The following is a 25,973-nucleotide window of genomic DNA, read 5'->3' on the forward strand; positions in this document are numbered from 1 at the left end:
GGAAGATGCTACGAAAAATGAAGACAAAGACAAATGCATTTTCTCCTTTATTATCAAATTAAAAAAACAAGACTTTGGTTTCACAATGCTGTTTCTTAATGTTGGACATTTGGCTTCCATGCCAAGAGTCAGGTGAGAAGCCAGGAGTTTATTAGCTTAGCATGAAGAGAGGAAGCAACGGGAAACGTTTAATAATTCCCCTACAATGCTCACTAACATGCTTCTTATTTGTGGTTTTTGGATTATAGAAAACAAGATAAGTGTTGAGGACCAGGCCTCCAGTCTTTATGCTAAGCTAATCGCTCCATCAACGGTTCTAGCTTCACCTAATTCTCAGAAACGTAAGCAACTAGCATATTACTCAAAATGTCAAACCATTATTTTATAAGCGGAACATGTTCTCACTTCCTCTAGTTGTATCTAGCCGTGCAGGTAGTTCTGAGACGTCTGTGCTCACAGCATTGAACCTCAAACCATGTGGCTCGATACCACGAGAAGTAAAAGTGAGGATGTTGTTCGCTGTAATTGGAATGACATAATCCTAAAGACAACTTTACGCACCACATTCAAAAATGAATCTGACTGCAGCTTAGGACGTGAAAACAAAGAGTACTGCACTCCAAACAAGCATGCTTACCTCACTGATTACTCAAAACTAAATACAAATAAAGAGGTACATTAATGCAATCAAACCTTGCATTTTGAGTTCATGCGTTATATTTTGGACAGCCTTAATAAATATAAATATATGCTCATGAAAGCTATGGCTGTACGTCTGAATGAGGAAAATACTGTAAAAGTGGAGGTTTCACATGTTCTACTACAAAGGTTGCTGGAAGGTGGAGGGTTTGGATTGTTGTTGGCACAGTTTGTTTGTTCGTCTCACAAAGCAAAGTCTCAAACACCAGAGGTGTGATCGGTTTCTGCTGCGTCGCCCTCATGAAAGAACTCATCTTCCTTCAGCATGCTCTGAAACACAGAGAACCAGAGAGAATGAAGGAAACTCAAAAGAAAAACCTTTTGTAATGACTCGGGTTTGTTGTTCGACCCCATAAACTGCTTATTGTCGTGTACGCTCAGTAGCTCACCGTGAGATTGTTGATTTCCTCAGAAAATTCTCCGATCTGTCTCACGGTCCCTTCAGAGTCTTCCATCTGCCAAAAACACACACAAACAAGAGGGTCGAGACACATTCTAAACACTCCGACTCATGATATGTTGTCAGGGGATATCTCCGTACCTGCTCCAGGTGGTCCAGGTGTTCCTCGTAGATCCGGACGCCCGTCTGGAAGCTGCTGCTTTTGGGCATTTCCACGTTCATGGGGCAGACGTACTCGTCGCTGTCGTCCTGCCGTTTCTTCCTCAAAGTGCCAAAACCACCGAATGACAGGCGTCGAGGCTGCAGGAGGAGACGATTAGCAGCGGAACATCATGGGTTCATATTCAAGTAGAGCTGAAACAATTATGTTTTATCTGGAGTACATTAAATATGAATAATGTCTCTTTGGCTTCAAACAAAAGCCCCACATTTTGGAAAAATGCGGTTATTTCCTTTTTCCTCGTTGATTTAGAAAAGAAGATTAACACGACGTTTGTTCAATATGAAGCTGGAAACTCTTTCTGAATATATATATATTATATCACATTTGATTGTAAAAACAATCATACAAAATGAAATAAACAAGATATAAAATGTGAACGGAACAGAAGAACCAGTGGGACTAGAGTGTTGTTATTTGTTTGTGCCGAGTGGACGGGCAGACACCTTGATCTTGGCGGTGGCGCTGAGGACGACGTAGTCGGGGTTCTCCAGACAGTCCTGTTTGAGCCGCTGCGCCTCGGAGCCGACGAGCAGGTGGAAATGTGTCGCCAGGTGGCGTCTCAGCAGGGTTTTGTTGGGAGGAATGTTGAGCAGGAGGGCGAGCGCTTCCACGTTGAAGCGGGGCTCCAACACCTTTTGGAGCGTGAAGACATTTGAGAAAACATCATGGTGAGAGGTCACAGAGGAGAGGTCTGACGCGGGGCGGCATCAATAATAAATAGCACTTCAAACATTTGTTTTCATCTAATCCTGATCCCCCTCACCATCAGGCCTCCGTGAACACCGCTGCCCCTCAGATTGGGAGCGTATTCTGCCAAATCCACGGAGCGCAGCCACTCCATCACTCGGTGGTTGGTCCACTGGGAGATCTCTGCTGGTGTCATGTTGTTCTGGACAACAAAGAGAATTTTAAACACAAAACCCAAAGCGGCTTTAAAACACAAAAAGGGAGAAAAGAGTTGTGACTTCCTGTGTGATACCTCATCAGAGGGCCGTCGCCTGAGACAGTTGGGTTCGTAGCAGTTGAGGCGGAGGACCTGGATGGCCCTCTTGATGCTGAGGTGATGGAGAACACTGCCCACCTTCAGAGACAGCAAGTCCTCCTGGGAAACAGCCACGGGATCAAACAACGGGAATAAAAAAAAGATTCAGGGGGAAAGTTCAGCCAGAATATTAAAGAATTATTAGGAAACCTAAAAAAAAGTAAAAAGCTTCCACAGCGGTTCTAATGCAACATGAAGGTTTTTCAACTCACCACCGTCATGTGGTGCAGCATGCATCCATCAACACGAGCCTCGTCAAAGTGACTTTTGTACTGCGGGAGGCCGATGTCGTCCAGCCACCCTGAAACACACATTTATTCATGAATTAAAAAAGCCGAGGGGGTAAAATACAGACGTTTATATGAAGCAAGATGACGTCGCACTCACTGGTCACCCAGTTGTGGTCCAGTCTGCTCTTGAGGTCGTCCTCCTCTGACCCGAGAGCCTGCAGAGCCAGCTGCAGCTTCTTCCTGTGGAGAGGGTGCTTCATGCACAACTCCTGAGCAGGTAAACACAACGTCATGAGCAGGAAACCTTTACAGCCTGCAGCAAGTGATCTAGTGTCGGGCTGCAACTAAAGATTATTCTCACTGTGGATCATTTTCTTGATTAATCGATTAGCTGTTTGGTCTTTAAAATGTTAGAAAATGGTGAAAAATGGCAAGCAGTGTTTCTCAAATTCCTTTTTTGGTCCACAACTCAAAGATATTCAGTTTACGGTCACAGAACAACATACAGATTCAAGAAGCTGGAAACAGAGACATTTGCATTTTTCTCAGTTGCCAATTAATGCTTGCAGCTCTAATAGTGTTACCAGAGTTTTGGGCTTCTAAACTTGGGCTTGGGAAGCTAAAAATAATGATAAAAAACTACAGTTTTGTGTCTTCAATAACTTCTTTATACTCATAACGTTTGCAGTGCAACATTAATTTAAATGTTTGAAATTTAAAGAGATTTGTGTCTTGCTGTGACTGAAGCACCCTGAAACATAACTCTCCTACCTTCTCCAGATCGTGTTGTGATGCCCTCAGCAGCGTTTGTCCCGATTTGATCCAGCTCTGACCCTGAGCGACGTACAACCCGAGGCCCTGCTCATGCAGCCACGCACACACTTCATCTTTACTCCACCGCGAGAAAGGAACTTCAACAACACTGACGGGGCACAGAGAGGGAGTATTGACCGCCATGAACCTTGACATACAGAGACGACCGTCGCTAGTTGAGAACTGCGTCGACACCTACTTGCGTTTGGATTCACGCGACCAGCCGAGTCGAGGGCCGGCTGTGGCTCTGACTCCTCCCCTCCGGAACTCCATCTCTGCGTCGTCGTCGAGGTTGAAGGAGCTGGAGTGACTCCTCTTTAGTCTGCAGGACGATCACGTCATAAATGAGCAAAGAGATAATCGTCTTATTACCTTTAAGTGCAGCTGACACACGCCTGAACGTTACCTGCCAAAGAACCTCCTGAAGCCTTTGGACTTCTTTTTGGTTTCAGGCGAGGACGGCAGCAGGGCTCCATCGGGGGATTTCCGTGGAGGAGCGCCGGCCAAGTCCAGGTGATCTGTGCCTTTACGTTCCGTCTCAGCTGTAAAAGTTATGACGTAAAACGTTAACATGACGTACCTCAACACGGCCGGATCAGCTACAGACGCTCCACTACGACCCAATGTTAAAACTAAAGAACAAAGAATTTAACAAGAGTATTACGACCGCTACCACCCATGCAAAAGAGGAGTAAACTACTACGACACAACTCAGAGAGTTTCTCATTTACAGCGAATGAGAACTGCTTCACTACTTCACTGGAACGTACCAACAGAACGTCTTCATTGCAGATGGTTTAAAGTCATGGATAAGGGACAACTGGATGATTTAGTAAGATCATGGACAGAAATACGTCACACTAGAAATGATTTAGAGCAGTTACTCCCAACCTTTCTTGTTAAATAGTGTATAGTTTTAACTCGTAAAGCCCTTAAGTATGAGTCAAAGGAAACAGAAATGTATTTGTTATGGCTGTGACAAAGTGGTCACGAGTCGGGAATGACAGCATGTGATCATCAGACTTCAGCAAGTTAAAATGGTCACATGGCAGAGTCACAGTCTTTATTCACATCCAGCTGTGTAATCCAGAGCTGCCATACTGCAGGCCGACGAGGCCACTCTGCTCTACCGTACCTAACGCAGGTGCACTGGCACTCCGGGTGCGATCTTCACAATTTACAGAGCCGAGAAAGAAACACGAGGATCAGTAACAAAACACGAACACACGTCGTAAAAATATTGAAAAATGTGATCGTGTTGAAGGAGCTGAGAGTCACCCAGGTTCGGAGAGCTGGTTGTCTGCTTGCCTCCACGCAGCTTGAAGAAGCCGCGGCCGAAAGAAGAACGGGCCTTCTTGGTACCAAAACTCCCATCACTGGCTCTGAGAGGAGATGAGGAACTAGGTCCTGCTTTATTTTTCACCTATGAAAAAAAAAGGAAAATACAGGAGTTTAGACATGGCCAAAGATGAATCACTTCACCTTTAAATTCAAGAAGTACAAGAGAGAGAAAGATGTAGTTGCACCATTTAACCACTAGGTGTCAGAGCAGGACAATCTCATATAGTGTGTCCTGTATATATTAATATATTCATTCACTCAAAACCAAGAGAACCTACTCACATGGACAGATTCACAATCAACACTTGAAGTGTTTAAGCTGTTGTGAACAACGTGATTATGTGAGGCTCGTGTTACTTTGTCCTGCACAGTCAGAGAGGTTCTGCTCTTACCTGCTCGGAGCTGCCCGGCTGTGGGACGTCTGAGGAACTGAAATGACAAGTATTCAAGTGTTTAAAGCTTAAAGAGAGTCCTGAAATATGCTCCCCATCGAGTACTGTAGAAATACTGTTACGTTGCAGACATGTCGCATCATAAAAAAAGTCAGATCACAGGTGTAAAAATCGACTAAAAGAAAAGAGTTTATATAGAAATGTAGTGATTTCCCTAAAATGTTACAAACAGAACAAATAACCCCAAAATAACGATGAACAGATTCAAATTGAATGACAGCTTGCTGGCCATAAGCTGCAACTACTTCCAAACTTTACAGTACATTTTAGATGTACCACACACACACACACACACACACACACACACAAGCTGCTCTTATCAGGACCATGTGGGCGTGCACAGACGTTGTTTTCATTAACATCTTCTGGACGCTCCTCATATTGTACTATAATATGTAATGTGTATTGTCGCTGCGCTGAGTCAGGTGACGTCACTTAGCGACGCCCACCTTCTACCTGCACAGAGGTCTGATCAGCCACAATGTAGAGATGATCTATATTTAGAGAACTGTTACTCTAACTGAACTTTAAACATCTAGCTGCTTTTTTTTCACCCACACATCCAACTGTTCAAGACACATTGGAGTCTTTCAGAAATGCCTGTGAACAAACTGTCCAAAGCATCTGCTAGAATTCATTCATATCTTGCACTCAGTGAAATAAAGCAGAGAGAAAGAGGGTTTAATCATACGCAGGAACTGAGTTTTACCTTTCGACTGCCTGTAACTGTCGTTCTCTGTCCAGGTCGTTCATCTCAGAGAGCACCGCTATACACGGAACAGACTGACAAAACAAGAGAAAAACATGATTAATTGAACATATTTTTCCCAAACAGCAGAACAAATAATAACCCAAACAGAAGCGGGAGAGTGGGAGCTTCTCTAAAAGGAAGTCTGAAGTCTGGGTTTCATCCTGTGTGCAAATTGTTTAGACAGAGGTTGTGTTTACCTCGCCAGAGCTTCTTCCTGCCTCTCCGTCCAACGCCAGCGTGACCTGATCCACCTCCATGAATACAGAAACCGAGGGATCGTCTGTGATATCGTCATAGTCATCGTCTGAGGGAGGACAGTCAGGACAGTTTCAGGCTGCCGTCAACCATCGCGATATGAAATAACTGTATATTTAAAAGTACAGGAACGGAGGGAAGGTCTTTCTTCTTCTTTTCCTGAATCATTGCATCAATGTATCTGTTTACTGTACTTTATAGAGATGAAGAATAGAAAACATTTGATGTCAAATATTCTCATCGTTTCCGAAGTCATTATTTATGTTTACAATTGTACATAAAATGATGCTCTACATAGTTTCACATTCTGCCTTCATCGCAGCTGCTCTTTGTCAAATCTTGAGGAACTAACAGCTGCAGACTCTTTGGTGAGAACTAGTTGCTGTCTGGCAACATTTAATTGACAATAAACAGTTGAACAACAAAGCAACAATTATTTAAATTCAGTAATGATAATCTTCTAATTAAGTGACAGTGTGAGGCATCAACAAACTAAAGAGACGTGTTTAGGCCAAAGCCGTCGCAAAATACTACAAATATATTGATGAAGCGACAGGAACACAGGTAAATAAATAAAGAGTAACATTAACGTGTATGATGTTTAAACAGACTGACCTTTTACCAGCTCCGGCACAGTCTTGCACTTTGTGAGTGAGTCCTCCAGCTCCTTTATCCTTTGCTCCTGCAGATAAACACGCACGACGTTAAGTTACCACTACTTTAAATGAATCAAAGCGGCTGCTGCTGCTGACCACAGCGTCACATCACACTGTACCTTCACGTCGTTGGCCGACGCCAGTGACTCCAACACCATCTTCATGTTCAACACTTCTGTATCTGGAAAAACAAAACACACACACACACACACACACTGCTCAGCACAGCTCTGGTTTCAGCTTGTTGCTGCAATGAACTCTAGAACCACAAATGATCAAAACCTGTGTGTTTCACCTGAAACGCTGCACAATTAAACACGTGCTAACCACTTGGTAATCTAATCCAAACCATGTTATCTACAAGGCAAACCTCATGTGTGTGTGCCACAGTAGAGCTCGTCCTCACACTGAGGGAGAGGAGTAGAGTTTAACACCATTTCATCCGTCAGAATCCCATTTTTTTTATCTTCTTATCAAATCTTAATCTTGTCAAATTAATTCTAACCACTGTAAAGCTTCAATAATCAATAACTTCACATTAATAATGGATCACCCAACGCCTCAGATTTCCAGAGCATTGAGGTGATATTATGTTGGTGCTGTGTTTACAGCTTTTTGGACCGACTCCTCGTTGCTCATGAATAAAAAAGATTTAAAAGATGGGATGCAACATACAACCGAAGATACATATCTGCATCTTCTGTCATATTCTGTTACATAGTATTTTCAATGTTCTCTTTAAGTGCTGCACAGTATACGAGTCATGGTGGCTCGACACACTTTGCTTTAGGTTCAGTGTCAGTTTGTTTTTTTCTCTCTTAAAAGCAGACATCTGACCCGGTCAGGGGCGGAGCTTTACAGATTTGATCTGGTCAGTGTCTGTACAGTGTACAGAAGACAAAACAAAAGCCGATCAGATTACACCGTAGAACAGGTGTTTACAGCAGACGCGTATCAGAGACTCCCCTTCATTTACATCACGGCATTCCTCTCCCATCACAGAGGATTAGATAAGGCCAGCGGTGGGAGGAAGGAGTAAAACAGATATGTTTGGTATGGAGCCAACAGACAGACGCACAAGGAGTTAAGTAAAAACAAAAGGGCCTCAACTCGCCTCATTATAGTTCAGACTGTCCGTGAAATGCAAGATAGTGAGATAATAATGAATGGGGAGATCCAGATGAAAGCAAAGTAGCCATGATTCTTTCAGCAAGGATGCTGGAGGGGGATCTGGTGTTGTTGGAATGTGAAATGTCTTATTTGTCTAATCCCTGTAAACCCGTTTGTAACATTAGACTCCGTGAAATAGTACAAGAAGCTCCCACCTCTCTCTCCTCCCTCGGCTCTGTGGTGGCTCTCCACCCTCAGTCCGCTCTCGTCCTTCAGCCTCCTCAGCTCCTCCTCCCGCTCCTCCAGCTGCCTCTGCAGGAGCTGCAGCTCCTCCTACCATCAGAGAAGATGCAAAGTCAGCATTCTGGGATTCTCATCACTTTGTGTGAAACTTGGGGGAAGACGGATGCAATAAAAAAAACTTTTAGAATAACAAGATGAAGAGGAAAAAGGGAAGGACACGACAAACACTTATAATACAATACATCATCATCACTAATGCATGACATATACAACAGACAAATGCAGCAAACCCTTAGATATGAGGAGGTAGAAGATCATTTTGGGCTGTTTTTGAGCCTCTAGCATGGCTGTAGACTTTGGAAAGCTCCTTCAGAGCCACAGAGGATATATTATATATTTGTAGTCGTACTCCAGCTGATGAGTAAACTGGGTTTAATGTGTAAAATGAGTGCCTCCTTGAACACAAGATTAGTAAGACTTGTTAGTTTCTGTGCTCTATTTAACACACTGTGATTGGCTGTGAAAGGATTCAGTGTAAGCTCACACTATTCACTAAACTGTAGACATGCGTACAAAACTACCACAAAGAGTCTCGTCAAAAGCGGATTCAGAGAACAACCTGATTGTTCCGGTCTCCAGGTGCTGATACAAATAAAGAGCGTTTGAACCAGGTACGAATGCTGAAACCGGTACGGGGTGAACGCACTTACAGCGAGAGTGGAGAAAGTCAGGAAAGCAGTTGTGCAGCAGTGGAGAAGCAGCAGGTTTAGAGGATCTTAAGGGCCAGAAAGGAAGAAGTAGGACAGGCTGGAGATTAAACCTTCGGTCACCTCATCTCCAGTGAACCGCTCACTGTTCCGCTTCGGACGCTTGACAGGTTAGCATGTTGCAGAAAGACGTTAAAATCACAGCAGAGAAAAGGGGGTAAAGAAAGGGAGCAGAGAATAGATGTCAGAGGGGAAATCACAGCGTTTTAAACACGTAATGAAGCGTTTCAAAGGATAATTCACATCTGCTGTCACGGACAAGTGTAAGAGAATAAAAGCGTCTGCTATCTGGAGCTCCAGCACACTCACTTTGGTAGCTTTGAGTTTCTTCTCACACTGCAGTCTTTCATTCTCTATGTCAGTCACCCTGAACCGCAGGTCCGTCACTTCCTGGTACAAGCCCTGGGGACGAGGAAAGAGAACTCCCATTACCCATTAAACTCAGAGGGAATTAAACCTGCACCGGGCAGCTTTATGGAGACTGTGTGGGAGGAGAGAGGTCAGAGGCAGAATTCCTGCCAAAAGCACCAAATATTATTTTCAGGCCGATGTCCCATCGGAGAGAATTTGAGAAGCTAAATCCACAAATGAAGACAAATACCAGACTGAAGGTGAAAACGTCACGGTCAACGATTGTCAAACTGTTGTTGCCTCAATCAATCAGCAACGCTGTAGGAACCCGGTGCTTTGGAGTCACAACGATGAATCCCATTGTCTTTCCTGGATTCCTCAGTTGATCCTGATTAGCATATGTAAATACCAAAGCCAATCCTCATGAAAGGGCACGAGACTGCAGAGCCGTGAACACACAAAAGACAAGTTGTACGAAAACCAAGTACTTTCTGTTATTTGATTTGATTTGAGCTTTATTAAAAGCTAAATCTATTACTTGAAACGAGAGAAGAACATTGATTTATTATTAGATTATGATTCATAATTCATCCAGTTTAATTTCAAAACTGACGGCAAATATTGTTCAGATATTATTTAATTGAACTTTCTTTATTTCAGAGCGCAAGTTAGACATTTATTTTCATGTTACGGACGTTTGCATGAGGAACTTCTCTCTAACTCGACCTCGTTAAACTTTAACTGAATACGACTCAGTCCTCTTTGAAGAAAGCAAACAAACTGTGACTGTAAACACGTTCATTGGAAAGAGTTCGGACAGTCTATGAGTCTATGAGTTGTGACCGAGGTTAATAAATCAGGTGCTGCAGGTTAAACATATACAGAAATCAGAACACGTCAGCATTGCCTGGACGGGACTGACGGCGTGTGTTCTTTAGGGCTCGATTTAAAGCTTAATGGGGAAAATGGAAACAAAAATAAATACATGCAGTTGCATTAAATTCAGACTTCAACTCCCTTCAGACGCCTACTGTCTGGAAACATAATATATGTGCCAGCTAGTGGACAGACTGTATGGAAACTATAACTCCCACAACCTCTTAGCCCCTTAGAGAGGGGAGAAGGGGGACAGCGGGGGAGGTATGGGCGGGGGTGGGCTCTGGCAGGAAACAGCTGCTGGAGCACAAGGGGTGTTTAAGCCTCTCCTGTAACCCTTAAAGAGGTTTCACCCTGAACCACATGACACATCTGAGTCCCCCCCAGTCGAGTGAGACCGACCTCTGTGACTGTAAAACAATGACTGGGGGGCTTCCAGGATTCAGAGTCACGCGTCGCATGAATCCGAGCTGCAGGTGCAGCGGAGGACTTCAGCTACCTCTGCTCCGTTTCACACGTACCTCGTTGTCCCTGTGATCTCTCTCCACAGCCGTCAGCTTCAGCTTCAGACTGGACACCTCGCTCATCAGCTCCAGCTTCTGGGTCTCCAGCGTTGTCCGCTTCAGCAGCTCCTGTGGAGCGGAGGTGCACACTGGGTAAAGCAGCATTCAAATATATTTATTGGAGCGGTAGACCGGGATGACCGTGTTACCTTTATAGAGGCCTTACCTGTTGCAGCAGATCCTCGGTAGCATTTAGTTTCTGCCGATGATGATCCAGGCACGTGTCGAGGTCCCGAATCTTTTCACCCTGCACCTCTACCTGGTCCGTTAGAACACTCACCTGGACAACGGAGAGACGTCGGTATTAATCACACAAAAGTACTCTGAGAGCACACGCTGTAGGTCCTTCACGGCCACACAATCCTCTAAAATATAGTATTTTGGTAATAGATATTATTAATAAGCCCAAATCAACCGTTTATTCTACTAAAAGAGTACTATCCTCCTCCTTTGTTGTCCAAAAACTATTAAAAAACACACCACAGAGACACATCGTTGCACCGGCAGACATGTTTCTTTATCACCAATAACATGCTCCCAGGCCACAACTAAATGAATTCCTCTGTGAGTAACGTTTGCTAAAAAAAACTACAGCTCCCAGCTGTTTTAGGAAATGATGTATTCCTTCTGGAGAATAGAGCTCTGCACTCGTTGTGACATCTTTTATGGATTTCTCATCTTCAGTATGAATGAATGCCTGTGGGCCTGAGTGCCACAGACAGGGCAGGGACGAGGGAAAGGGTTGCGAGACGGATTGACAAATTGTTGGTTGTGGGTTTTTTTATGGAATTTGTAGACATAACAGAGTAATCCTTCACCATTTAGGTACAATGTCACCATTTAATTAATTTTGCAACTATTTAGAAAAAGGGAAAAAGCATAGCTAACCTAAAAAGATAATGAAAAACATTTTCTCTGCTCCTCAAACTACTAAAAAAAGATACACATCGGTGAAGACCGGACCCAATTTGGTCTAAAATGACTCAAACTATCAGAAAATCTGTTCAGTCTTCATTGATTTGTTTTGAACTAAGGAACCCACGCTGTATAAAAAGGCCACGTGGTGATAATACACATCATCTGTTCCCATCCATCCAAACTTTAAATCAAATCTTGGGCAAACAGACAAAGAAACAAACCAACAAATCTCTTGAGACGGTGGTCATTTCTCAATAGGCAGCCTTGTAAAACACTGCTTAGCTGCCTGTTCAAGAGCAGTTGTTGTGCTGCCTTGCAGCTACAATGAGGAGTTGTGCTCTCTAACCTGAAGAACAAGACACTCTTTGTCACACTCCAGCCGTGACAGACGTTCTTGGTAGGCTGCTTCTGAGCCATGGCCGTTGGTCTGAAATGAGAAACAACGTGTGTCGGTTTGTGTTGTCTGAACAAATTGCTGCATTTGTTGCACGACCTTTGGCCTTTGGCTGTCATGTTGAAATACGGTTCTGGCTGCGGAGTCCAGATGAAAACACACACCAGCCTTGAGCCACATGGATCTTCTAATGGGTGCACATCCCTTAAGTGGATAACTACATAACCTCCCTGACAATGAACTCACATGGCTCTCCCTTGAATAAAAAGGAACAGCTCTGCGAGTTGAGTTTCCAGAGAAACATGCTGGGGTCAATATCACATGAAAGTGATTTGAAAATTGAATCACAAGCAAAGCGTCCTCGTCTCTCTCCCGACTCACACGCGGAGAGACGAGGCCGCGAGGGAAGAAAAACAAGCGCCTCAGCCAACTAGTCAAACGTGCGTTTTGGAGGATGGAAACTATTTGCAGCAGGACTCCTATAGGACCTCCATCATTCATAAAGCACGTCATAACAGCCGTCCTACAGTAAACAGAGGCAGGCTATAGGCAGTGGAGCACGATCAAGAGATGCAGAGCAGCTAAGAGGATGATTCATAGCAGGCCAGCTCGCAGAGACGCCGGCGTTATTAGACACAGCTGCAGCAAAAAGATGCTTTATAGTGACAGAGCTGTTTGAGATCGGCTCAAAAGCTAATCTGCAATAGCTGCGTCTGCGACCACGTTTGCGCATGCATCCACGCTTTCATGCATTCACACACACACACACACACACACACACACACACACATACACAGGCTCTCCATGGGAAACTTCAGCCTCATAGAGAGACGGTTGTGGTGACTAAAGAGAAGGCACCGCTTTGTGGACCGATGACCAAAAACAGTCTCTGCTTGGTAGAAATATTAGAAAGTTGAATTATTAGCAGCTATTAGCAAACTACAGTTTGAATGCAATCGGTAAAAACTAACCGAGAGAATGTCCATTGCTTTAAATATCTCTTGTCATTGTTAATTATAACAACTTAAACTGCTGTCTGTTGTCAGGCTATTTGTAACCTTTAGAGCGAACAGCGCAGTGGAAGATATAAAGGGCTGGATAGAAAGCAGAGGATCTGCTAACCTTGTAATGACAAGGAAGACGAGTTTAGTTTGTGAGAATGTAAACATAATGAATTATAGAGAAAGGTATTTGCTAAAACATTATTCTAACCACCCACCTGTTTGAATTAATTGTTATTACAATAAGTCATTTGTAAACTAGGTTCCGTCTGGAAGAATGTCCTTCCTTTGTTGAAGTCACATTTGTTGCCGTGTGCCATCGTTTTGTCATCATCGTTCTGTGCTCGTGTATGAAATGTGCTGTAAATCTGCCTTGTGAGGCCTGAATACGATTCATTCTTGTGTTTGTGTTAGTTCATGGATGCTTTGTGAGCTTGTGAGCAGAACTGTTATTGTTTGAAGCTAAGACGCTGAAGTTTTGTGCCGCGATAAATCTCATCTGGCTCTCAAGCGGACACTTGAAATGACAAGTGTTAGCGGCCCCAGAGTGAGAAAAAGCTCCAGTATACACACATATCTTATCTTCTGTTTCACCACACGTTGAGGGGTAAACAGCCCTTTTATAAATGGACTCGTTACCAGTCGTCCCTGCAGCCACTCTGCCAGCCCCTCCGCGGTGGAATCGGGGATCTGACATCGCAGGCTGTTCCTCTCCTCGATGTCCATGAGCTCCAGAACTCCCCGCAGGTCCTCCAGCAGGTGCAGCACCCGAAGGCCCCCCAAGAAAGGGGAGGTGGGCGACTGGCAGTCAAACAGCCCGTTGGAGTAGTCCATGGCCTTGGAGCCTGGAGAGGAAGAGAGGAAGAGTTAGATGTGAGATAACAATAAGAAAAACTCGTTACTTCACACAAATCACTGAGTGAAGTTCAGAAATATTATAGCTGCTGTTGATCTAATGTGTTCAATCAATAATCAAAGTAATTAAACAGACGAATAGACAACTTTTAGACAGACAATCGGATACTCAGACAAAAACGTATCTAATTTCTTACATTCGCTTGTGATTAAATATTTTCCTGATATTGTTGCTTTTGTTAAGGCCACTGCAGTCGTTTGATAATTATTGCTGTTTATTCACTGTATTTAAAAAAAGTATTTTAAATAAAAGATCTACTTAATTTCCTCTGAGAACATTCAGTTCTTCACTGAAGATTCATTTCACTCCTACACAAGTTCACGTTTTTGCAAAAATAACAGCGTCATGAACTGTACTTAGGTGCTTAATGGTATTCTCTCCACCTCTGCATAATCACACTCACACTCCTAAGCTTTTATCAAACATCATGTGATCAATTAATACCAATTAAATCTCCTCCTGTATCTGTGGAAACCACATTTTCTCATTTGTCTTGGAAGCGAACGCAGCAGCGCGTTGACTGAACTCGAGTGCACGATGTTCCCACCGTGTGCCGCCGCCGCCGCCGCCGCCGCCGCCGCCTTCTCCTCCCCATCTGTCATCCGTCCTAAATGCCATAACGAAGACGTCCAACGGTAACAAAGACGGGGGCTAAATAAGTAAATATATATACACAAAAGAAAAAGCACGGCTTCCCCCCACAGTAGCGAGGGAGTGGGGCTCGATGACGGCCGTGGTTTCTGCAGCAACAGCGGGGATGTCACGTGATCGGCTGCCTCGCTCCCATTGGAAAGGTCAGCGCTATAATTACACACACATCAGCGGAAAAGTGAGGACTCCGAAAGTGAAGCCTGCTCTGCTCCTCTGCAGCGGCACGAGTACACAGTATGCCAAACTCACAGAGCTTGAAGAATCATTAGCGTGCGTCACTGCGGGGACAATGGAAACTTTTCTTGCGTTTCTCATGGTGGAGGAATGCAGCGGAGGCAGAAAAGGGCCAGTGATCCAGCAGCACACATTCAGCATTATCCCAAACCGTTACGTGTACTCGGGGGGGGATTACGTTAAGACGAGCAGGTAGAAGGGCACGTTGTGTTCCCGTCCACTGGACGCAAGAAGTCCCAGCTTGCAGCGCAATGCTTTCCAGATGTGGGCCAGGCCCTATAGTGTGCCACGCCCACTTTTAAAATAAAGTGCTAGTGTACGGTGTGGTTACCTGCTATGATCCCGTCCATTTGCTCCAGGGCGGCTGCCAACATATCGCTGGCGTCGGACATCATCTTGTGCTCAATGAATCTGAAAAAAAAAACATGAAAATATTTGTCCATTAAAAAGAGGATGTGCTATTAATATCTCGATTAGTCCTTAACATGATTAGACAAACGGAAACTCCGCTAACGTCAAATGTCACGACTCCATAACGACCACTAAAAAGAACCGTGTGATGAAACGATGCATTAAACTAAATAATAACCTCTTCATGTGAAAACAATAATCAGATTAATCAATAATTAATCATCATCTTAAACTCTAATCCTGTGTATTTTTTCTAGTTCTGTACTTTTAAACCTTTACCATCTGTCAAAACAAGTGTCATCACTGATCCTGTTATGGTAAAAGCTCTAATTCTTCCTTTTCAAAAGGCTGCTGCATCAAATTAACTCTGCAGTCTGCGCCACAAACAACAGACAAAAAAAAACAAAGTGATCTCCGGGACTTATTACCCAGCAAGCCCTATTTCCGGCAGTCAGGCGGTCTCCTATCTGGAATAGTGGCACTGTTCTCCCAGGGGTCTCTGGCTCGTAGCATCGGCATGCTTGGCATCTCAAACATCCATAACAACGTGGGACAGTATCCCCCCGTGACCAACGCACTCAAACACGTATCGCTCGCTCCGTTACGCGCACACATCACTTGAAGATCTGATTTAAAAAGGGTTTAGATAGAACACACAGAGGAACCAGACTCTCAACATTGAAACAGTGGCTCTGCTTGTACAGAAGTCTCATTGTGGGGGGGGGGGGTTTACTTCATTTCCTCCCTCATTGGGGTCACAGTGTCGCACCCAGCAGGGTAAAACATTAAGAGCGTAATCAAACCAACGGCCTCAATATGAGCTGGAGGCTGCTGTTAGAACAAGGGGCCTTAAGACAACCCACAGAAGGGAGAAAATCATCACACACACTGCTTTGTGTCGGCCCTACTCTACATATGTAACTTTAAGATTCATTATGAACCCAATTCTAGTGACGTGCAGGAACACTTGAAGCCAAAACGGGACTAAAGGTCGATAAGAATGCCAGAAAACGTTACAGCTCTCGTGGGTTATTAAGTCTTCCTACAAATACTTTTTCCAGAGTCTGATGGAGACCATCGCTCCCTCTCACCAGGGTGGAAGATGTGTTTGGTCAGCTGCTGGTTTCACCCCATGGGGGGGGGAAACCCTAAAGCTTGTTTCTTTTTCCAACATTTTCTGTTGAGAATCCAAATATTTTTGGCCATGAAGAGAGAAGTGTGCTATCTCCTGCTCCACTCGGCTATCTCTTCTGCTCACGGTGAGACCCAAAGGCGCAGAGAGGTGGGATGAAGACATTTCCAAAGATAAAGCTAATCCCGGCGTGTTACCGCTATCCTTCCCGTCTCTGCTGTCTTGTGATAGACGCCACATCAGAACTGGTGTCACGGGGTTTCAAGAGGAATTAAATTCAGTGGAAAACAAGAGATTCACCTCAGCCAACGTGCAGCTTTAGGTTTCATTCATGAGACTGGAATCACATTAGCACAGAAACTTTCCACGTGAACCAACTGTGTCCACTCTTCACTCGTACAACCCCGTCCCTTTAAAAGGCCGGGCTGAGATATTTTCCACTTCTTTTCGCGTCAGTGACGAGCCGGTCATCCATGAAGACTAAAAGAACCTGAGGAGCACAGCCCACAGATGACGGGGTCCATCTCACCAAGCGGTGTGTAGAGCCGTCTGTCGTGATGATTGATAGCGGTGGAGGAGTGAGCACTACACACATTCCTGAGCAGGTTAGTTATCCCGAAGAAAAACCAGACACCAACGCCTGGTACTGACATCCCCGCTGGCCTCCCCCTGCATCCTCCAGACTACACCCAGAGGACTGGACTCTGGCTGGTGGTGGTGGTGTTACTCAGTTTGTCAATTAAACCCTAAAAGAAGACTGAAACCGACGATGCATGGACTGTATTATCGTCTGTGCAGAAGAACCCTGCTGTATCCTCTTGCTCTGTGCCATAGAGCTCCATTCATTCCATTAAGAGTCTGGGACACACTGGCTGGCGTGTGTTTCATAACCATGTTGACTCAATAATACATCACCCTGCTGCTTTTAATTACCCGCCAAAGCACAAAATGTGTATTAATCCCCGAAATAGTCCCCGATAGATGCATTATTTGCTCCCGGTCGAGGGGATTACATCAGCTTTGAGCTGTGGATGAGTGCCACACACATGGTAGGCAAGTCAGAAAGTATTGAGAGATAAATGGACGACCTTTTGGTCTCCAGATCATTCACACACACACACACACACACCTGTTTTAAATGATCCGATGCAATCAATCTAAAAGCAACATTTCCTGTCTATTTTATAGAAATATAAATATATGTCAGAAAGCTAAACTCGACCACGCTGCACGGTGGTTTTAACGTCAACCAGATGGAGAGAGAGGGCGATGTGGAGGGGGAGGGACAATGCATCTGCAGAGAAAATAGGCTGAGATTACTTGACCCTGTGCTGAGTGGTCGGGCTCTAAAACACACACACACACACACACACGTATAAATACACACACACACACGCCTCTGCTGGTGCCTCACACACTCCGATAGCTTACTCCCAGCTGTGGTACAGATGTGCATTTCAGAACTGAACTGGCTCCGAATAGCAACAGAGCAGCATTAGATGTTGCCGTACAGTAACTGGTCATCGCGCGGAAAAATGAGGTCGCAATCGTCAATCAAAACATTCTAATATATTCTACTTCTAGCTGGTTTGTAATAGTTTGGCTGATGAACTACGAGAACACAACGTGTCCTTTGTTTCGATCAGACTGTCGTCATCATTCGTAAGCAGCAGCAGCAGCATCTTGTCCTGCTGGTTATGAATGATGTACTGCGAGCGTTTGTTGCCGCCACTACTTCTTGAACCGTTGGCCTCCCGCTGGCGTTTGATTAAAGTCAGATTTGATCCTTTACTCAAAGCGGCTATCAAACTTATTATCAAGAGAAATATAACAAAGTCAGATTTCATTGCTTTGCATCACGAAGCCACCGGAGCAGATGTGTTTTATTATAGAAAGATATCGACCATCCTCAGCTGAATGTAGTCAATAACAATAAGACTGTAGAGCACCATAAGTACCGCTGCATCAGCTCTCATATCCTCTGACACTATGCTCTGTCTCTGAATAAATAAAGCCTGATTAACTAAACTATCGGTGATATTAGCGGAGGTTTTTGGAGCAGTCAGGCTTGGTAGCAGTTTGCTATCCCGCTCTAAGTCGATTAGTCTTATTGGTCTCAGTCGATGAAACTCTTCTTTCATGCTGAATGACGTGTTTCCACGCAACTCATCTCTCAGTAAACTCAGCATTTAAAGAGGTTCTCTTCTGTGATTCTTTGTGGAGATCTTTATTGATTCGTTAACTAAATCGTTTTGAGCGTTCGTCAACTCAGCATTTCTTTGGCTGCTGATTATTATTTCTTACGTATTAATAAAATGTTAGAAAATGTGAAATCACGAGCTCCCAAGAGCCCCAAGGACGAGTCTTCAAATGTCCTATTTTGTCCGCTCAACTGTCAGAAACCCAGATATATTCATTGCGCTTTCGTAAAAGACCAAGACAAGCAGCATCGACACATTGATCGACTAATTGTTTCAGCTCTAACCTCAATTAGCTGCAGTCCAGCAGTACTTAAGACCGGTGACGTGGTGGACATGAAGCGTGACCCGTGGGAGTCTATCCCCCCGGCACTCTGTTTACCTTTCCCCCTGACAGATGTGCAGTGGACTTTAAGTTTGGGCTGCTGTGAGCTCAGACTGTTTGACAGAAAGGGAGCAGCCATTTAACCGCACAGACAGCTCTTTGTCTCTCACAGACTCACATGATAGCACCTGATCTCCAAGTTATTGCAGGCTTTTTTCAATCTAAATCCATCACAGGCACAGAGCACATCGGAGGGGGAAAAAATAATAAAGACGATTGTGGAAAGTGCCGGGGGAGGGCAAGAAAGAGGAACCGAGTAAGAAATCCCAGCGAGCCAAGAAAAACGGACTTTCATTGCGTTTTTTTGTTATCAAGGCCTCAGCACAGAAGCTTCCTGAGTCGTATTTAGGGGCACAACGTCGCAGTTGCTGCTGTAAAATGAGAAAACGCAGAATGAGGTAGACCTGCGACAGACGACCATGAACACAGAGGCGATGCCTACACGCAGGAAGAGCGTCACTCGGTCCCTGTCAGGAAGCGTTTCCTGGCACATGCTGGAGGGACGTCTTCCTCTTCACCACCAGCACCGACTGCTCCCACAAATCTAAATACTCCTAAACACTGGGCCCTGTCATTAGATTCCTGTGAGACAAATGTTTCCGATTAAGATTTTTTAAATTTGATTTCAGACGCATGTAAACATCTCAATATATCATGTGAGTTTTAAGTGACACCTCCCTTCTTTCAAAAGACGCCACCACGAGAGAAATGTACCAAGAATGCAAGGAATGCAAATTTCTAGACATGTGGCTTCAGGAAAAAAAAGAGACCTTTAAGAAGTAGAAAGCTGTTGGGTCTGTGCCATGCTGATCTGACTGCAGGCCAATACAAACTAGGGTCAATAATGGACTCTGCCTCCCAACAAATAAATGCCTGTTGCCTGAGAAAACAAGAGGATTGGTGCCAGGATGCGTGTCTTAAACGCTCACTGAGCGATGTGAAATTTGAGTTTTAATACGCTAACACGTCCGGTGTTAACATCAGCAAGCAGGCGTGCAACAGCACAGCATGGACGTTGTGGGCAGCCGGCCCTTAGCCAGGAGAGAGTGAGGCGAGATACAAATATGGTTATTGTCAGAGAAGGAAATTAAATCCTTTGTTATGCTTTCAGTTCTCTGCCCGGAAGCCAAGACATCATCAGAGTGGAGAGGAGGGCTGCCAGCAGGTCACGCAGCGCCTTCAGGAGGGGAGGGAGGGTTTCTCCTGAACTACTTTATAAAGACAAAAGGTTCACCAAACAAAGGCTGCAGAGGTCTGACACTAAGCTGACACTGGACCAGAGGCAGCTTTATTAAAGGGCTGCTAATGCCTTTTACACAGACAATGTGGGAGGTTCACCGCTGTGGCTTAACACTTTGCATGATGCATGAATGTGGTTAAATAACTATAAAAAAGAAAATCTGAGGAAATAGTATCGTCTCTGTTGACACATTGTTTCTTTGTTCTTCTCTGTGGATGGTATTTGTCATGATGTAAAATAGGTTAATTGTATTTTATGCTCATGTGAAAGCAATAGATGCAGCTGTTATTGATTAGTGTACTAACTCTGCCTTAAACAAAACCATGAATAAATAGTAAAACTAGGATATAAAAAAGGATATAAGCTTATTTCTTCTGACACCATAGCAAGAAAGTTTAATAATAACGTTAATAGAAGTAATGCTCAACAACGGACTACACTAACTACAATAAACTATTTTAAATCACCACTAATAGTGTAAGTAACGTTGACGTAGAAATAAATTGTTTATTAGATAACGTTAACATAACCAAAGTACCACTAAGAAGTAAAAATGAACTACGCTAAACTCTGCGGAACAAACATATTGGTTCTAGCTTGAGTCTAATTAAAAGGAGTTTAACACAATTAAGTTAACGCAACTTAGACAAACAACATTTAAACGTCGGTTTAACTTACAGTTTTCGACCAATAAATGAAGATCCTGCAGTCTCCGGCGGCTTTACTCCAAACGCTCTTCACAGAAGCTTCATGGTCCCGTTTCTCGGTGAACTGAACTTTTCATCCAGACCATGGGGATCCAAACTAAAATAGACATTTCGAGCGAAGTCAAGCTAAAAAGAAAAGGGCAGCAGGGAAACTTCCGGAAAGAAGGCCTTCAAAATAAACTCGGAAACTCGGGTGAATAGTTGGTAGTGGTCCCAAGATAAATGGGAGAGGATACAAGCAGATTTGGGAAAGGAGAACATAATCCTAAATGTTTCCGCCTTTCACTTGAAACTATCTTTTTCTGATTTTTTATTTGTTTCAGGCCCTGAAACACTCAAATCAAACGATCTAAGAAGGACAATTCATTGTTTATTTTCAAGGGATTAAAATAAAAATGATTAGCTAAGAAAATGTGGGCATTTTTCCTTGAAGTGAGGAATATTTCTTACACTTTTTTATATCGTGTTAAGTGAATTAAATGTTTGAGATTAAAATTCGCACTATTTTGAAAGTCCGTAACGGAAACATTATGTGTTATTCCACCGGCTTAACACTGCGCATGCGTTGAACACCAACAAAGTCGACGCGCATGTTATTATTGACAATTTACTTATCTTGCACGGTTGAGCAAACACGTGGACCCTCCAAAGCAGATAAAACCCTCAACTACTGGGAAAGTATTAGGAAAAAACAAACTAGCAAGATAACAATATTTTTTCAGAGTTAATCGAATACTATTTGAATCGAATGATCGAAGAGGAGGTTTAAAATGACGAGTAAACCATGATTTTTAATTAAGGTGGTGTTTTCCACATCTCATTTCACTTTTATGGTTTGATTTCATTTCTATCGTTGAAGAAGAGATAATGGCTTTACCTGGAGGCAAGGAACAAGGAATCGGTTTTCTGTTGAGTTCTTTTATAGATATCTTAAATTAACTATCTTACATTTTATAACATCAGTTCAAATCAGTGGTGGGGAAGTAGTACTGCACTAAGTATAATTTTGTGTTTCTATGCCATTTTATACTTCTACTCCCCTTCTTTTACAAAGTATATATTGCTTTAGTCCGTAGTTTCTTAGATTGTATGCTTTCACATGGCAGACAAAAGTTTAAATTAAGATAAATTGTCATCCCATACATGTAAAAACTGAAGAGACTTCTAGTTTTAGATTTTCTTTGCTTGGTTTTATCCTTTTTATATCTGTTTCTTCACCTCATTTCTCTCCTGGGTGTCAATAAAATCGTGTCATGTCTTCAATGCAACAAAGACAAACAAGACAGGATATTAAACTCTGTAAAAACACTAAATACAGGACAGAATATAAATAGGCAGAAGGCGTTTCACAGTGAAACTGAGCAGATTGTGCAAACTGCAGGTAACAAGGGAAGTGGTTATAGCATCAGGCAGTTACAGTATTCACAGCATCAGCAGGAACGAGGAAAGAAGTGGTGAGATAAGTGAGGGCAGTTCACTAAAGACTTAGCGGACCTCTAACAAAGTGGCCAGTGCGTGGGCGGGCGGGTGGGATCAAACTGAGAGCAAATCACATTTCACATGGTGCAAATTAAAAGCCCTGTTCTTAGCGAGAAAGGTCATAGTCATCTTGAGTCCATTGGAGAATAATCACCTGTTGTTTTCCCCAAAAAACAAATCGCTGTAATTCTCCTGATAAATATGTTCTCACACACAGTCTCTCTGCGCTGCAACAGTTGGAGGTTGACGTGTGCGTGTGTGTGTGTGTGTGTGTGTGTGTGTGTGTGTGTGTGTGTGTGTGTGTGTGAGATATGAAAAGACAGACCAGCAGGTGGAGTTAGAGGTGTGCTCATGATCTCTGGAGGAACTCAACCTTGTGAAGGAGCCTTGGCTTCTTACAACACAACAGGAGTGTGTACTGTAGACATGATGTAAGACTGTCCCTGAAGCAGAACAGCTGATTTGTCTCTCTGACTGCAGTCTGGAGAAAACGCTGCATGGCGGTGTTTGATTTAATGACAGTGTACACTTAAACTGCACTGTCTTACTGGGGAACAAAGTGAGGACATTTCCGTGCCATTCTGTACGATGTCTGACACCCTGCAAAACATTTTGCAAGTTAATGTATTTTTGTCTTTCATGCATCAGTTCCTCTGGCTGCATTTGAGGATCAATGCGGTGCATAAACCGATAGAGGCTGTCAGCTAAAGTCTTACTCTATAACTGAAGATCATCTTCGTAATGGAGATCATGTGTGTGTGTGTGTGTGTGGATGTAAGGTCGGCAAGGAACCAAATCAGGAGGATTTTTTTACCCCAACTCACAGGCATCATTTTGATGTACAGTAACAGGAATTGCTGTGGCTTAAACAAACACAATGATAGTGGAATTTTATAGTGACGTTGACAAATAATCTGTTTGTTACGTGGATTGTTTGCTGCTGTCTGACACCAAATCCACTTTATAATGTCAGCTCGGGTCCCAATAACATTATGGCATTTGTAAAAAAACAAATAAGCATCCACACTTTTCCAGATTTGGCAAACCTCAAAGAAAATCTCTGAGTAAATATCACATCTGGCTGGTTGTACACAACACACAAAGAAATATATTAAAGGGAAAGTTCACCCCAAAATCAAAAATACTATTTATCCATCTGGTTTGTTTGGGTGTGAGTTGCCTTGTTTTGGAGATTTCGGCCGTAGAGATGCTGCCTTCTCTCCAGTATAATGGGACTATGTGAAATTTGGTTTGTGGTGCTCAAAGCAACCAAACAAATACATTTTAAAAACTCAACGGCAATGTCTCTTTGCTGAATTAATGACCCGCTCACTGAATAATAATATTCCATAAGACTTGCTGTGAGCAGTTTTCCTATAAAATGTCAGACTAAATAATAATATGACATAACATAGTCTTATTACAAGGTTAATGGAGACCTGAGCTGAGCGCATTCAAAATATGATACGATACTCTTTGAGAAAACCATAAATCTACAAAACGTCAATTTATCATGAGCCGACAAAAAGGAGAAGGGTAAAGGTCTCGAATCCAAAACACTTAATCCTTCAGTTTACTGAATTAGAGATTCAATATTGTTGTTTTTTTGACATTATACACAATACATTCTCCAGTATTAGTAACAGCAGCCTCTACACACAGACATGCAGATGTTTCCACAGAGCATCAGTATGTCTGATGTATGTTAAATCTCTCACATGCCTCATAAGACACATTCCTCTGAGCCTCTGAAAGGAAAGTGTCCCTCTGCACCTCATCATATAGCAATCACAGCAGTAAAAGGAATTGGTCATTTTTTTAAAACCTCCTCTCGTCTTTTTTTTTTTATTGCACCACTTACTGCTGATGAAATCCTCAAGTTGATTACTTTTCATTTGAGGGGAAATTAACGCTGCTGAAAGCTTGAACTTGGTGTTATTCTGGCTTCATGAAGTGTTTCGCGTTATCTGGAACCATCTCGGGAGACAAAAGTCCCAGAGCATCCTATCACACGGCATGCTTTTAGTGGCCATGGCAACCTTGCTGCTTGGAAGCTATACGACCCTGTGAAATATGTTTAATTTCTTTTCGCGGTGAAGAGAGCCAGAAGCGAGCCAGAAGCGACTCAAAAACCAACGCGGCTGAATTGATGTCAAGTTGTTCTGGTTGAAGCCGGGGCGTTGGGCTCCGTGGCGAGGTCAAGTGCGCTCGTTGGTGCACGTTAATGGATGTGGAAGCACTCAGGTTACAGAAATATCCAGCAGGGCAAATCATAATCAGTCACCTGCCGTGTCCTGAAAGCTGCATTGAAACCTCCACATGGTGAGTTGTGAGTAGAAAAAATACAAATTCTTTCTTTCTTTTCTTACTTTCAGTACACACAAGACAAACATCCACGGGTGTCTAATAATCAATACTGAAAACAATCATTCGCTTTGGCCATTTTTTTTCACAGACATGCTTTTTTCGATAAATGTCAAGTCCACAGCACAATATCCAGAGCACGCCATCATGAGGACTGTGGAGGACAGCTGCAGAGAGACAATCTGAGTTTGACCCTTCACTGCTATTGTCAGCAGGAGTAGGAAGTCTAATAACTAAAAAAGCATGAAAGGGCTGCAAACTGTAAATCCAGATTCTACCCTTTTTACACAGTAATTGCCTCTTATTCCTCTTTGTTGTTGGCTACTGCTGCAGCTCCCGCTATCCTTTTATGTGATGCCTTATATGTTATGTGTACTGCTGTCTCTTCTCTCTGGAGGAAAATGGAATGAAACAACAGCTATCTGTCTTGTCACCGTGTTGCACGCGACAGTTTAAAACCCGCTTTGTATCCCAATCTTTGAACGCTAGGGATTATTTTTATTTTTTTTATCACTTATTCTTTATTGCAACACCAACGAATTATAGGTAATACAGCACGTTTCCAATTACATTTTGATTGTTTAACACAGCTACTCCTCAACCCTGCCAGCCAAACGTAGCGTGTTTTGTCCCCAAGGAGAAAGACGAGATGAACAGCTGAGTCCTTTGGTAACTGTACCCCCGTTAGTTCTGCTTAGTGCTTTACTCTGCCATTAATACCGCATTTATACTGTACGTTTCAAGGAATGTTCCTCTTTAATTCTTCTTTGTACTACTCATGTATTTATATTAAACACACTTAAAATATATATTTTTAAATAATTTACTTATATTTTCTACATATATTGTGTTTTATACAAAAACTGTAAACAGGAAGTGGACATAGTCGTCGTGACGTTATTCATTTGTTTGTGGACGTTTTGCATCCGGTGAATGGAAGTGACTATATTTGGACTGCAGAGGAGTTACAAATCACAAAGTAGCCCCGCCCTAAAGCATACCCTCCTTTATGGTCTATTTTACTTTAAATGGACCATAATTTACTAAATGAACATCATACTGTATTGAGGAAGACTTGAAACTAGAGGTTGAGACCATAAACTCATGTTTACAATGTTTACTGAGGTAATAAATCAAGAGAGAAGTAGAGTCATTTTCTCATAGACTTCTA

General features: G+C 43.1%; 1 protein-coding gene across 2 annotated transcripts; it reads right to left on the reverse strand.

Moving 5' to 3' along the window:
• Nucleotides 1-46: 46 nt before the first annotated feature.
• LOC306714058 (liprin-beta-1-like) lies at nucleotides 47-21,051 on the reverse strand. 2 transcript variants are annotated; one of them, XM_079183980.1, is made up of 25 exons: nucleotides 20,931-21,051; nucleotides 15,218-15,297; nucleotides 13,725-13,930; nucleotides 12,037-12,117; nucleotides 10,939-11,052; nucleotides 10,731-10,841; nucleotides 9,292-9,384; nucleotides 8,188-8,305; nucleotides 6,982-7,043; nucleotides 6,822-6,888; nucleotides 6,149-6,255; nucleotides 5,910-5,983; nucleotides 5,141-5,177; nucleotides 4,686-4,830; nucleotides 3,814-3,949; nucleotides 3,607-3,729; nucleotides 3,366-3,516; nucleotides 2,752-2,863; nucleotides 2,577-2,665; nucleotides 2,302-2,424; nucleotides 2,086-2,211; nucleotides 1,766-1,954; nucleotides 1,241-1,399; nucleotides 1,089-1,154; nucleotides 47-969 (listed from the first exon to the last, which is right to left on the reverse strand). In XM_079183980.1, exons 2-25 carry the CDS (start codon nucleotides 15,279-15,281, stop codon nucleotides 898-900), a joined length of 2,625 nt encoding a protein of 874 aa, XP_079040106.1. In that variant the 5' UTR covers nucleotides 15,282-15,297; nucleotides 20,931-21,051; the 3' UTR covers nucleotides 47-897. The 2 variants fall into 2 exon arrangements, with proteins under 2 accessions (XP_079040106.1, XP_079040107.1); XM_079183981.1 differs by lacking the exons at nucleotides 15,218-15,297; nucleotides 20,931-21,051 and adding an exon at nucleotides 14,446-14,545.
• Between the last annotated feature and the right edge of the window lie 4,922 nt (nucleotides 21,052-25,973).

Source organism: Pholis gunnellus, assembly GCF_910591455.1.
Source record: "Pholis gunnellus genome assembly, chromosome: 22".
NCBI classification, from domain to species: domain Eukaryota; kingdom Metazoa; phylum Chordata; class Actinopteri; order Perciformes; family Pholidae; genus Pholis; species Pholis gunnellus.